Here is a 14,726-nt window from a genome sequence, read left to right on the forward strand (position 1 = left end):
CATTTAGAGAATTGACATAATAATAAAAACATTTTATGTATTAAAACATTTCTTTTAGTAAACAACAAGTAAGGGGGAAATGAGTGGCAAGTTGGTACTCTACGCGCGTTTCGGCGACCAGCAAGTGAGGTTACTTCTGCTGTCCGGAACCTTTAAATTGTTGTAGTCAAATAAGGATATCTTTACAAGACGTGAAAATGATGTATCCTCCTGATATGGGGATCTTTGATTAAAGAAAGCTTTTTTCTTTTTACACTTGCTTGAGGTGCTTCAGTCTTGGCGAGGTAGTGATATTTTTTGATTAAAATAACTCCCTGTCCAAAACGATATAACAGGGCTCCAAAGGTTCCGGACGGCAGAAGTAACCTCACTTGTTTTTAGTTTATCAGTATAAACCCTCAAAATAAAGAATATCGATGTGGGTTCAGCTTTACCAAAACAACTTATTCAACACATCCAAAAAACTTCGATCATAATCATTCGTGGCTGCTCCAGAAGAAGGCGCTGGTCGCCGAAACGCGCGTAGAGTACCAACTTGCCACTCATTTCCCCCTTACTTGTTGTTTACTAAAAGAAATGTTTTAATACATAAAATGATTTTATTATTATGTCAATTCTCTAAATGTAGAATTTTTTAATTAGAACCTTTTCTCAAGTCTTGAAATGTGATTCTTTGTTTAATTCCTAATAAAATACTGAATTTTACTTTACTGTTGTAGCTTAATTTCCTTGTTTAATATTGACATTGATCTATGTTCGCTATGATTGCCTAGATTGTTATTTCTCAAACACCTCTGGCTATAAGAACACTCAAACAGGGAAGGTGCCCAGTAGAACGGGCAGTGGTAGGCTGGTGAATCCAGTAACATAAAGCGCACGTTCACACAGAAGGCTATATTGGTACTGAATAACCGCTGGGATTTGAACCTGTGACCATGAGGCCGAACACAGGCCTCTGCCGTGGAGTATTAGTCCACCAGAACCAGCCAGGAGACCGGTGCAAGCCACAAGAATGGAAAACCCATCAGACCCAAGTGATGGACAATCACCCGCTCCGTATAGCAAGAGCCCAAATACCACAATAGGACCATCCTAACAGGCACGCACAGAGTGGGCACAAACTCATACAGAGGTCCACTGAGTCATATGATGGTCTTTTAGATGCTACTGCAAGTAGAGAAACCCACATCACACATTCCGCTTTTACCTGGCTTGCGTGCACATATCAAGACCAGTGTTGCACATCCCCTCTGCGCTCCGATGTAGGAAAAATTGCCTCCCTCCCTCCATGCTGCCACCTATCTCTGATGGGATAAGAATCGAGTTGCAGACCCAATTCTACACAGAAAGAGGCAAGATGTCAGACAACTGGTACCTGCTATCATAAGCAAATACTGTATATTATACCATTACATATTACCTCATCGGGAATAGGGCAACCTGTGTCACCCACGACCTTGCAGAAGTCAGAGGGAGACAGTTTGCACTCAATAAAAAGTCAGGCATTGCTTTGAAGAACACAAACTTGGCCACAAAACCATTCAGGTGCTCGAGATTTCTAGGAGTAATGTTACTCTGCCGCCCAACCTGACCTCAAATCCTTCTGCTGCCTTCCAGAAGTAAATGACTTCTCAATCCGACCCCAATGCCATTTCCGGTGCCCACCTTGCATAGTGGGTCTCTATGATGCACACAGACGTCACGGTCACCCCAGACTGCTAGGAGGGCACAAATAAGGGTGACGCCCCTAGGAACAGCCAGATTAGGTCGCAAGAAGGCGCGTGTCCCTGCTGTTAGAAGGGAAAAGAAACTATCATTTTCTCTCACTGGAGATCGATCTTATAGATTTCCGAACTTGCTAAAGCAAAGAAAACAGCATTGGATCTCTCACAGGGTAGTGGTTATACTGCCATCTTGTGGAGAGCTTCAGAAATGCATGTAAAAAAGTTACAATAGCAGGGCTGGAGCCTGGCCTGTAGTGTCTGCAACACTCCTCTCTCAGTTCAACCAGAATCAGAGCACTAATTACACAGGGTCATTGCGAACGAAGAGAGGTAAATCAGATGCTACTAGAAATCAGATTTCAGATCAGATTTTAATGTCTTTATTTCGATAAATAAAATCATAAAAGACAACTTAGCAAAATATTTACAACAATATCGACATCAATTCATGTTACAAATCGTTATATATAAGGAAAAAGGGATAGTTATACCTATGTATGTAAAATCATCACTATACGTCCTACTTGAATCCAAAGTTAAAAAGTTATTAAACCATCAACGACAAAATCAAGACATTATTTAATCCAAATATGTTATCATAATAGTTAAAAAGCTCTTAAAATGAGTTTTAACAGGTATTAGTGGTGGGCACTATACAGCTTACACTCTGTCCAGTAACGATAGGATTCCTTTTTGTTCTGATTACCCAAGCCCAACCTAGGTATTTAGCCAAGCATATCACAATAAAACCAGTTGTGTTTGTTTTTAAAACCCATATTGCATCTGAAGATTTATTACAGTTCATACGTTTAAAAATGGGTTTTAGCCACTTTGAACGGGGTTCGCTATATCGCGGGCAAACAAACAAAAAGTGTCCCTCTGTTTCCTTACACCCAGGGCAATGGCTACATAGATTACTAGTTTTGTTATTCCATGTTGCTGTGAAGGAATTGAGGGGTAAGGTGCCCACCCGAAGTTGGTGATATAATTTTTTATCTAGGGGCTTTGAGATAAGATCCCAATATAGCTCCCGAACCGGATCCAATTTAAATCTTAAAAAACGCCCTGTCAGATCTTCAGAGCCAGATGCCTGGACCAGAGAATGGCGGGTAGAAGCCCAGAATAGGCTCTTGAAATCCTTTTTTGAGGGAAAGATGCTAATATCTGGCGAGGACCACAGGTGGCTAAGGCCCATGTCAAACAGGGTCTTTTTCACCATCTGCAACCATGGGATTCTCTCTGAACCCCCAATAGCCTTCACCTCGGATACCTCCTTTGCAAAGAGTGACAACTCCTCTGTGGTCCACAGACGCCTCCAGGTAGACACTACTCTGTAACGTGCCATATCCGTAATTGGACGGCAACCCATGTCGTGGCAAAGAGGGATCAGTGGTGTAGATTGGGGGAGTCCCACCAAACTACGAAGGAACCTGCACTGGATTTTGTACAAACTTGATAGATCCATAAAACCCCATAACTCTGCCCCGTACAATGTCGCAGCGTTGATTTTAACATCGTAAATTTGTAAAGCCGGGGCAACCCTTTTGGTAATCGATTTCTTTTGCTCCCGCAAAAGGCAACCAGTGAGTTGGGACAGTTTTAATTGCTGGGTCTCAATTTGTGGTTTCCAGGACAGTCGGCAATCCAGAGTGACCCCCAGATACGTCATCGTGTCAACTTGTTCTAGGTTAACCCCATTAAGTTGTACACTACTACGTATTGGTTTTTTTTTTCTGGAGAAAACCATAAATTTTGTTTTCCCCACATTTATCTGAAGGTCATTACGATTACAGTACTCCTCAAAATGGTTCAATGCCCTCTGCAGCCCCCCCCTTGTTTTGGATAAGAGGAGGGTGTCGTCCGCAAAGATCAACAATGGGAATTTTGTCCCCGCCAGAGACGGAGCATCAGTGTTAATTAACCCAAAGAATTTCACTACCTGGTCTATAAATAGTAGGAATAGGGTGGGTGCGAGAACGCACCCCTGGCGGACTCCTCGGGAGACTGGAAAAGACTCCGTAAATTGGCCTTGTGCCCCCCATCTGACCCTAGCGAAATTGTCTTCATGTAGTCTGATAATAATGTCCACTAGTTCCCCCGGCATTCCTAGGTCCCTTAAAACCTGCCACAATTTTCCTCTCGGCACCAAATCAAATGCTGATTTGAGATCTATAAATGCAGCAAAGATGGTTCCGCCGCCAAGTATGACAAATTTCCAAAAAATCATGCAAAACCTCAGGACCTGGTCTATAGTACTTGTACCGGGTCTAAAACCTGCCTGTAACGGGGATAGTATTCCTTCTATATCCATCCACCCATGAACCCTCACCAAAATCATACGGGCAAAAACCTTTTGAAAACAATCAATTAAGCTAATCGGGCGATAGTTCCCTGGATTTGTTCTATCGCCCTTTTTATGTATAGGGAGAATCTCTGCCCCTTTCCAGGTCTTGGGAATGTGGGCACCTCTCGCAATGATGTTAACTATATATGTTAAGTAAGGTACCCACAGACCTGTATTCGCTTTAAAGAGGTCAGCCGGAATTTGGTCCAACCCAGGTGCCTTCCCCCTTTTTGTTAGCCCCAATGCATAATCTGTTTCAGCTTCGGTAAAGGACAGAGTCAAATTGCCTGGTGTTGTTATCGGCAGCATAGACATTCTGGACGGGGAATCATGGGCCACTGGACAGAATTGGGTAGAGTAATGTTTGATCCAGTCTTCTGGGCAAACATGGTTGGACGGAATGCGAAGCTCACCATCTTTACCACATTTGACGATGTCCCAGAATTTGACATGGTCGTTTGATTGACTAGCTTCCAGAAGATCTGCCCAAAATTCGTCTTCCCATTCCTTTTTTGCCACCCATTGTACTTTTTTGTACCTTTTCCTCGCCTCTTTAACAGCACAGATGTCTCTAGATTTAACTTTTTCTATGAGATGGCTATGAGCCTCTCTACATTCTCTATTGTACCATTTACTTCTTGGGGGGTTCAGATGTCCAGTATTATGATTACATGGTTTCGATAGAATATGTTTAAGTTCGGAAAAACAATTATCATGAATATCCATCAATTTATGTAAATCATCCTGACCCTTTTCAACAGCAACAGACTTCATGTTATTTAGAGCACATGACACTACATTTTCAATGTTGGACTGAATCGTTACATCGTTTGAAATTAGTGACCACTTCACTCTCCTCCGGTCATTTGATACAATTATCACCCCTTGCCCCCTAGGATCAGGTTCCCTTAATCTTGTCTGGTCACACGTTAAGAATTTCAAGGACAAGGGGTTATGGTCACTCTCAGGTCGAATCACTTACTTCTAGTTCCAGGTTCGCCACTCTCAGCTTGTGATGCTAGCAAATGAATGGGCCTATTCACAAAGGCATTCTGGAGTACGTTAACTGGTTCTCCTATAGTGCTCTTTTACATACTCTTACAAACCTGTGTGATGGGGCTGCAGAACAACTAAAATAGGAATACACTGGGGCTATCAGGGGAACCTTCACATAGAATTAGTATGAATAGAAAGGGCTGTGCCCTGTGTGTACTTCACTAATAGGGAGTTAGACGTTTTGAGGCCAATTCCCAAAGCAGTGTAAAAGAGTACTGCTGTAGGACTACTCCCTGTATTCATGTATGTTTTGTGAATCGGCCTCTAAAAATGAAATTTGAGGATCACAAAACCGAATGCCAACATGGCCCAGGAAAAGAGGTTATTGTTGACAACCTTAGGAAAGTAAAAACTTGCTCTGGATATTGCATCAAAGTCAGGGCTTGAAGAAAGCAAGTGGCGAAGATCAAATGGCTGCCTTGAACATTATACTGAATTTGGACAGGACTATGCGAGCAAAATTAATCTGACATTGGACCTGTCTTTGAAGCACAGCAAATGCGACACGACAAATAAAACATTTTAAAGGTATCTTTATGTATAGCCTGGACTTTGGCGACCCACCTAAAATCAGGTTACGACCTGCAGGAGTACACCTTGCACTAACACACTTGAACTCACTCTCTCTCACTCCAGAAATATGTAAACTTGCCAGAGGCCAGGCCTGGTTACCTTCATTGGAGGAGGCTGTTGCCTGAACGTCGCCGTTTGCCGTGTGTCCTGTTTTCTTGCCACCTGCAGCTGTTGGGCGGCAGCTGCTGCTGCAGCAAGGGATTCTGGGATGGGAGGCTCTTGTGGTTCTGTCTGCCATTCCGCTTTTTGCTTTTCAAAATAACTGGACCAAAGCAAAAATAAATAAATCAGGAAGCATTGCACGCATAATTATTTATAAAATGAAACTTAACACGGATTATAAGACTGCTCGTGCATAAGAACAGGCTGCTTTGGTGGAGTTGCCATATTATAATTTATTTATTATCATTATTATTTTTTAACTTTTTTTTTCATTTTGTAAGAACAACACAGCGGGTGATCATGCTTGAACAACACAGACACCAGTGATACACGATATTCAAACCTCTAAAAATACCAATAACCAGGGGCGCCATATTATAAAATTCTATGTCGATAAATGACCATTGACGTTTCGATATTCGGGAAGATACAAAGCCGAATCAAGAATTTAATCTGGTAATTATAAATGTCAAAGATTGTGTACAATGCTGACAAAGATGATATGGAAGAGAGAACATGTGAAACTGGATTTTAGAAATTATTAGTGGCCTGATAATTAGCATACAACACTGCACTAGCTTGGGCGAGAAAGATACAAAGGTATTAAATTGTCAACAATCCAAGCATTCATTTGTCTGGGTGTCTGTTTGAGGCTGTGCATGCACTGGAGAAGATCTGGCTACTGAAGAAGGGCACTAGTAATCAACACCATTTCATCTGCATATCCACAGAAGAGTCCTCCTCGCTAACCAACAAGGTAAAGAGTGTAAATGTCCCAGGGTTAATAGAACAGCCTCCCATTAGGATAATCCAGGTAAACCTTCTACACTAGAAAAAGAATGCACTCTTGATCTCCTCCCACTTCCCCCCACACTGTAGCAGCAGTTCCAGCAAACAGAGATACATAGTGGACCTGCAACCAACATTTTTCTGCCAAATCTTCTCCCAGAATGAGAGAAGGAGTCTCTCCAAGGGAAAATAAACTCCTGTAGAACCTGTGGGAACCTCTAAATTTGAAAGCAGAGAACAGGGTAGCGGGGTTGGTGCTTTAGCTGCACAAAGGTTCTGTCTAGCGGGCTATCAAACCCTACGCAACTCCTGCAGAGCAAGGCTCTCAGCAACCTCTTTCTCTGCTGGCACCTTGCGACCACGTCAGCAGAAAGTTGGCACCAAATGCAAGCCACAATAGCCATCTTTAACCACACGATACAACAGTCTCCGAAAAAGGGAAAGGATGAGAGTATATGCGATAAGTTTGACGTCAACTTGTTACATTCTCCCTTCTATTGTGTCATTAGTGTTGGACTTCTTTTTAGATAGTTAACTGGTTACTTATTACATCAGAGATGCTGCTTTTACCAATTACATTTTTATTGAATATAGGCAAAGATTCCGTTGTGTTTTTGCAGAAACACCCCTCTTCCTGGAGAACTGTGATGCTACAAAAAAGCCAGCCAATCACTCAGCTTTAGTTTGTATTACATCATTAGCAGTGACCAATGGTCTTTTCATTGTTTTTTTCTTCATGTAAAATATTTTTCCAGTCACCAAATAACGCTTCACCTGCACTGAACATATTTTAGTATTTCAGTGTAGATATAGTTATTCAACAAGCAACATGAATTGTTAGATTCAGAGGTTCTGTAATCCATCAATCCTCTTTTGCAGATTGTCAGCAACATTCTTTCACCGGATAGTGCACAAATGTATCAGATTATGCAGCCTATAGAATGTTTTGAAACCAGTCATCCAATTGTGAATCAAAATGATAGAACCATGCCTTTGGCATCTGTGACCAGAATCTAAAAGTTGGCAGCGATGAGTTCTTACCTGAGTAACAGAAAATACTGGATTTTTTTAACCAAAGAACATGAAATAAACTATCACTATTTAAAAAAAAAAAAAGATTAATCCATGGGTATTTAATACCCAATTCTCCTCCACTGTGGTGTTAAAATATTCCATTTCAGCTAAAGATTTGGCATTAAAACTGTCCATCTTCTATTACCTCCGGGGCGCGACTGTGCCACCAGTTTGAGCTTTAGGCAAGGTTGGTGAAACCAAAAATCTATGGTTTGCATGTCCCAGGGTGTTCGTCTGACTGTACCTTTCCACGTTTTAATCCATAAAGTTAATTGAGACTAATGACACAGCTGGTAACTATTACCTCTCCAGCACTAGTTAGCCAATATAATAGTATTCTGAAACATTTATTAATGGAGAAGTTAAAGAACTTTTCTAAATTCAGATTCATGATGTTGGGCTATAATTTCATCTTTCTTAGATGTGGCTTACCATCCATTTGCCAAACGTTCTGCAGAATCATAAGGCACAACTGGGTTGTTGACGCTCAAAAAAAACTTCTCTTTGGATCCTATGTTAGTCAAGACTCCTAGCTCTTATTCTTAACAAAAAAATATCCCACAGCATTATATTGTTGTGCACCCTGTGGGTAAACAAAAGAACACTGGAAGAGATGACTTACTCAAGGGACAGCTTCTCTTCCTCCTCGCAAAGATCAGGCAATCGCTGCAAGCCCAGAGTCATCCGCAGCGCGTCCACGTGTTCCTTCAGCGGCTTATACTCCTCATGGAGCCGCCGCGTGGACTCCAAGAGCTTGTTGAGGTCATTTTCAGACTGCTTGATGGTGTTTTCCATCTAAACCCAAAAACACAGCAATAGGCTTAACACACAAAGAGCCAATAGGAATGCAAGGTAGGATAACTTTTTGATGTATATAAATGGTGCTCAATTGTACTTATCTACATCATTATTCCTTTAAATTCAAAGGGCTAATACTTAGCGGCTGATCTCAGGGAGTGCAAGTTCCCGAGCTCTGAACACTTTCTCTAATCTTAAAGAAACAGCGGACAGCTGGGTGCCTAAGACAACGATAACACTCAAAATTGAAAGCCAAGTCAAAATGATGAGTGACAACCAGATTGATTTTATCTACGATCGATGTGGACTTAGTCCACTTAACTTTTTGCAGATAACTGATGTAATGCCCAACATCTAACCAGTCAGATTCACCTCAAATGTAGCATAATGCCATACATCTATGTATCCAAACACACTACTCAAATGGACATATGACACTCTGAACTAGCATGCAGCAAAGCACACACAACAACAAAAAACAATAATGACGTACACCTATAAGGTGTTTGGTTCCACCTAAGCAGTTTTGAAGCGCTTGAAAATGTACTTACGTTAATATATGGCCAGACCTGGGACTAGGAGCAATTCATCTTGGTGGCCATGCAAATAATATGGTCATTTTGTTACCTGCAATTGACATGTGCCACCCTTAGCCCAGTGAGATGTGTAGGATGAGCAAATAGATGACCACACAAAAACTGCAGAAGGAAAAGGCAGATCTACTGACTGTAACTAAGAAGGAAATAGCAAGTTTACTATATGAGGGGTAAGCAAAATACAGATTTACAGTCTGTAACCAATGTAGAGAGAATGCAAAGGGAAGTTTACAGCTTGTAATCGTTTATAAGAAAAGACAAGTTTACTCCCTGTAACCAATGGAAGGAAAACATGATTACTGCCTGCAACTGAGGGAGGAAAGTCAGACATTCATTGAACAGGAATAGATGATCATGTGTAGGGATGTGTATGAGCTCAATCAGGGAGCTGTACAACTTCAGCAGGTCAGTTGCCCAGGAGAACACATGGCAAGCCATGACTGGAGGCCTTGTAGGTAGGATGATTAAAGTTTGGTTAACATAACTGAAACCAGACTGACAGTGATGGCTGTTGTCTGACTGGCTGCACAGGTATGTGGCAGAATAGATGATGTGAGTGTATTTTTGCAGAGCAAGGCAGTTCGTGTTAAAAGATGGTATCTGATTAAACAGGAGTAGTGCTTGTGGGCACTGCCCAATTGGCATTCCTGTGTGAATGACTTTTCAAGCCACTGGTGACTTCAGGACCTTAGTTCTCCAAAGAAAGGAAAAAGGAAACCCTTGCAGATTTTGGAGCCACAGCTATTGCCATAGGAAATTTGTGTCAGGAAAGTACATCCCTTAGAAGGACCCGAGAGCTTCTTGGGAGAAATGACCTCACACTAGCTAGCATGATGCAGTTTCCTGTTCTCAATTATTTGCACACTGCCTGTAGAGTAGATTTATGACGTTTTATATAGTACAGAATCTTCCAACTGGCCCAGGCTATCTACAGGGGGGCTGTGAGGATGTCTGTGTGAGTGCAAATGTGTGTAGGAGGATAACTTGCAGGTGCCTGTGAAGAGTGATTTGAAATGCTGCAGGAGCACGAATGATGTGCACATAAAAAATTTTCTCCAGGGTGTGTTCTTGGGTTCTACACAACAAGCTGCAGGTGCCCGAGGACAATTAGTTCCTGCTTCCAAATCTGTCAAATATCTTACAGTTATTAAACAATATAAGATGACACCTCACCTACCAAATAATGGCATGCTTCATCATTTGTGTCTTCCTCATCCGGGTAGGTTAATACCACCTGGATAGGCTGAAGCAAGAAGTGGGAGCTCATATCTGATATTGTTCTGTACTAGATGGCCGCAACGAATAACTCGTGAACTATTGGTAGCTCTCCCGCCTACAAGTATCTCTCTTGTGTGCAACCCAGCCTAGTCCCATACCTGCTGAACCCTGGAGTACAAGGGTGGTGTGCAGCCAGTCGCCACTAAATGATCTCCCAACGCGCAGCTTTAGGACAGCAGTCAATCAACAAATATCCCCCTCTGGTATGTTGGACTTGCGTGTAATGTTAACTCTCGCCGTGAAGAACGTCTGCTGTTGAGGACAAACGGATTTCAAAGTGTACCAGTCCCCACTGGTCGGGAGAAAATCCATGAAAATGCTCAATGATCTGACGTGACATCATCTATCCTTTGACCCATAATGACATCACCTGATGACTAGCAAAACTCCAAACAGCCTTCTTATTACTTCTGAATAGCTATGGAAAAGGCAAAAACTAAAAACTAAAAAACTTTTTTTTTAAATCACTCACTGGAAAACCCAATAGGTCTCGCCTTTTTGGTCTAGCAAATGTTAAAAAATAGTACAGGTAGCTAAAGAATGGACGACGTGGGAGTATGGGAAGGAGGGAGCAACACATATATAGTACATGAGAAGTGAGGTGGAGTGGATATCTGAGGAAGAACACAACACACAAGGGTGAGAGCAAACAAACTCATTGTAAATGTATGTGTCTTGTAAAGCGCACTGCTGCCCTGAGGCGTCGTGGCGCTATAGACCGCTGGGGAACCCGTCCTGGCTATCCCTGTGAGATGGTCCCTACTGGGTATCTCCAAGGTGAAACCAGGCATCCCCGGCGAATGTGGGGGGCCGTTGTAGAGATGAGGCAGGCTAATGCCCAGAGTTGCCGAGTGTGATCCATGGTTAGAGTAGGCACCGAGGCAAGAATTATCGAGTCCTCTGACCCTGGTCCACGACCCTGCCGCGTCGGGAATTGAACCCTGGTCCTGGGCCTTTCTCTGCTTCCGGGTCGGCCGCTTTAACCAGTGAGCCACACCACTCCACTCATTCACCGGACTGCTTAAAGATAAGGAAAAAAAATGTTCACTGAATTTGAGCTGTGGGGGGATAGAAAACATCAATAAAAGGATAGTGAAGAATGTATGCTTCAGGGCAGGAACAAATGCAAGACGCTGAAGGAAACCCATCAAATACGAAGAAAGTGAATGAGACTAACAGGAAAGCCAAACAATGGCAAGCAAAGAGCTGGCTCGAAGCACACTAAGCGGCTCAGTACGATGTCGGGAGGAAAGCCTCCGCCCGACAGTCGGAATCTCCTGGACCCTGTCGGAGCCCTTCTGACCGACTCGGTCAGTTTACATTCCGTCCGGCTCATTACGATGTACACAGTCGGAATGTACACCGTGCGGTTATTCCGAATCGTTTCCGAGTGACTCGCGGAGTATTCATGTCGGTCGGGACCGCATCATACACACCTATGGACACCGTTTCCGCCCTCAGGATTACGATGTTGGTTTCCAACAGCCTTTCCGCGTCGGCCTGTCTGACACGGAAAGGCTATCGGCTGTCGGAAAGTCCCTTTGGGAGCCCCTGGCAGGGCCCCCATGCCAGAGGCCTACAATTGATGGCCGAGGGGGTACCTGAGGGACCCCCCTGTAAAACCCTGCACTATGTGGCAGGCACTGTGGGGTGCCTGCGACAGGGTGCATGGTTTTCTGCAAACACCAAATTTCCCTATAGAAGCCTGTGTTACGGCCGGTTATGGGGCAGAACACAAGCTCCCACAGGGAACAATGGGACTCCGACCAAACAGTGTTCGGTCGCATCGTAATCTGGTGGTCAGAACTGAAGACTGCAAGTTGGTCGGTCCCGATTCCGGATTGGTGTTGTGCATAGGCTTTCTGCCATCACACTCAACCTCCAAGTTTTAGGCAAGATCCACAAGAACAAACACTTCAAAGAAAATGAGAACAGGCCACACAGCACTCCCAAAATTATCAATCAAATTATGTGATTAATCTAGGAAGGCCTAGATAAATGTTCTGAATCTATCGAAACAAGATAATGTATTATAGGTGATTCACAGTCTGTTATGTGCAATGCCCATTATTATAAAGCAAACTCCAAGTTCAGAGATCCAAGTCGTATTCTTCCAACTCTTTATTGCATCCATAGACATATAAAAAAACTTCACAGCTCACACCGCGGACACGTGTTTCGTCTCATTGAGACTTTTTCAAGGCAAAAAATAGTAAATGTGTGTACGTATTTGTATTCTGTTTAAGAGGATCGACCCGTATCCCTCAAACTGCGGCAACTCAGTGACGTTCATACAGTCGATCACCTAGTCAAAGTACCTCTCTTAAGTATTCAGTCTGTGTGGAAAGTCTTCAATAAGTGAACAGGCGTTTTAATAAGTCACGAATTGTATAGAATGTTGAAGCCAAGTTAGGCTATAGGGGATCCCATGCTGTGTGTCAACACCGCAAATGATATTAAGCTTCAATGCTCTCAATTCACGGCTATGCTCACCATGTCATATAATTACACTACCTCTCCACTGTTTTTCAATAAGTGAAACGTAAATGTTGAGTGGAGATTCCTCTTCAATATAAGTAGGCGCGCCACCCAGAAGTCTCTCCAATCGTCGATAAACCACAGACCTCCAAAAACCGATAGCCAAGAACAAACACTGGCAAAGTCAGTAGGTCTTGGCTCCAAAAGGCCAAGCAATTGGAACAGCTTACTGTTGTACATAAAGGAAGTTCTTGAGTCAGGAATATATTCAAGTTGCTTTATTCAAGACAGGTTACAAGTCCAGATGTTAAGATGGTAATAAAGGACCCCACCAGGAGTGACCTCCCTGTCACTCAGCCTGCCTGCACCAACAGTCAGTAAACTAAGGCAAAACCCTTAACATTCTATGATGTCACCAGGTATTCTCACATTGACGACAAAGATCACATATAACACTTACCCTGTTTTCGACCACTCCTGTGCACTGGGATGACTCACAGTCGGAGAGCACACTGATCCTGCCCCTTGATTGATTGATTGATTGATTGTGGGTTTCTAAAGTGCTAGAATCGACTTCCGAAGGAGTATCTCTGCGCTGTAAACCGCTGGGGAACCCATCCTGGCTTTCCCTGTGAGATGGTCCCCACTGCGTAACCAGGCATCCCCGGCGTATGTGGGGGGCCACTGTGGAGATGAGGCAAGCTAATGCCCAGAGTTGCCGAGTGTGATCCCTAGTTAGAGTAGGCACCGAGGCGAGAATTATCGAGTCCGTTGAGCCTGGTCCAAGACCCTGCCGCATGGGGAATTGAACCCTGGTCCCGGGCCGTCCTCTGCTTCCGGGTCTGCCGCTTTAACCAGTGAGCCACACCACTCCACTCATTCACCGGACTGCTTAAAGATAAGGAAAAAAAATGTTCACTGAATTTGAGCTGTGGGGGGATAGAAAACATCAATAAAAGGATAGTGAAGAATGTATGCTTCAGGGCAGGAACAAATGCAAGACGCTGAAGGAAACCCATCAAATACGAAGAAAGTGAATGAGACTAACAGGAAAGCCAAACAATGGCAAGCAAAGAGCTGGCTCGAAGCACACTAAGCGGCTCAGTACGATGTCGGGAGGAAAGCCTCCGCCCGACAGTCGGAATCTCCTGGACCGTGTCGGAGCCCTTCTGACCGACTCGGTCAGTTTACATTCCGTCCGGCTCATTACGATGTTCACAGTCGGAATGTACACCGTGCGGTTATTCCGAATCGTTTCCGAGTGACTCGCGGAGTATTCGTGTCGGTCGGGACCGCATCATACACACCTATGGACACCGTTTCCGCCCTCAGGATTACGATGTCGGTTTCCAACAGCCTTTCCGCGTCGGCCTGTCTGACACGGAAAGGCTATCGGCTGTCGGAAAGTCCCTTTGGGAGCCCCTGGCAGGGCCCCCATGCCAGAGGCCTACAATTGATGGCCGAGGGGGTACCTGAGGGACCCCCTTGTAAAACCCTGCACTATGTGGCAGGCACTGTGGGGTGCCTGCGACAGGGTGCATGGTTTTCTGCAAACACCAAATTTCCCTATAGAAGCCTGTGTTACGGCCGGTTATCGGGCAGAACACAAGCTCCCACAGGGAACAATGGGACTCCGACCAAACAGTGTTCGGTCGCATCGTAATCTGGTGGTCAGAACTGAAGACTGCAAGTTGGTCGGTCCCGATTCCGGATTGGTGTTGTGCATAGGCTTTCTGCCATCGCACTCAACGTCCAAGTTTTAGGCAAGATCCACAAGAACAAACACTTCAAAGAAAATAAGAACAGGCCACACAGCACTCCCAAAATTATCAATCAAATTATGTGATTAATCTA

At 43.8% G+C, this 14,726-nt stretch overlaps 1 protein-coding gene across 3 annotated transcripts in view; it reads right to left on the reverse strand.

The window, feature by feature from the left end:
* Positions 1-14,726, reverse strand: part of ZC4H2 (zinc finger C4H2-type containing) — a 62,732-nt gene that overhangs the window by 5,730 nt on the left and 42,276 nt on the right. For all 3 annotated transcript variants that reach the window (XM_078640115.1, XM_078640117.1, XM_078640116.1), the window contains exons 3-4: positions 8,345-8,517; positions 5,797-5,959 (exon numbers count right to left, since the gene is read on the reverse strand). In XM_078640115.1, the coding sequence (XP_078496241.1) occupies positions 5,797-5,959; positions 8,345-8,517 (336 nt within the window). The remainder of the gene's footprint in view (positions 1-5,796; positions 5,960-8,344; positions 8,518-14,726) is intronic.

Source organism: Lissotriton helveticus, chromosome 4_2, assembly GCF_964261635.1.
Source record: "Lissotriton helveticus chromosome 4_2, aLisHel1.1, whole genome shotgun sequence".
Classification (NCBI taxonomy): Eukaryota; Metazoa; Chordata; class Amphibia; order Caudata; family Salamandridae; genus Lissotriton; species Lissotriton helveticus.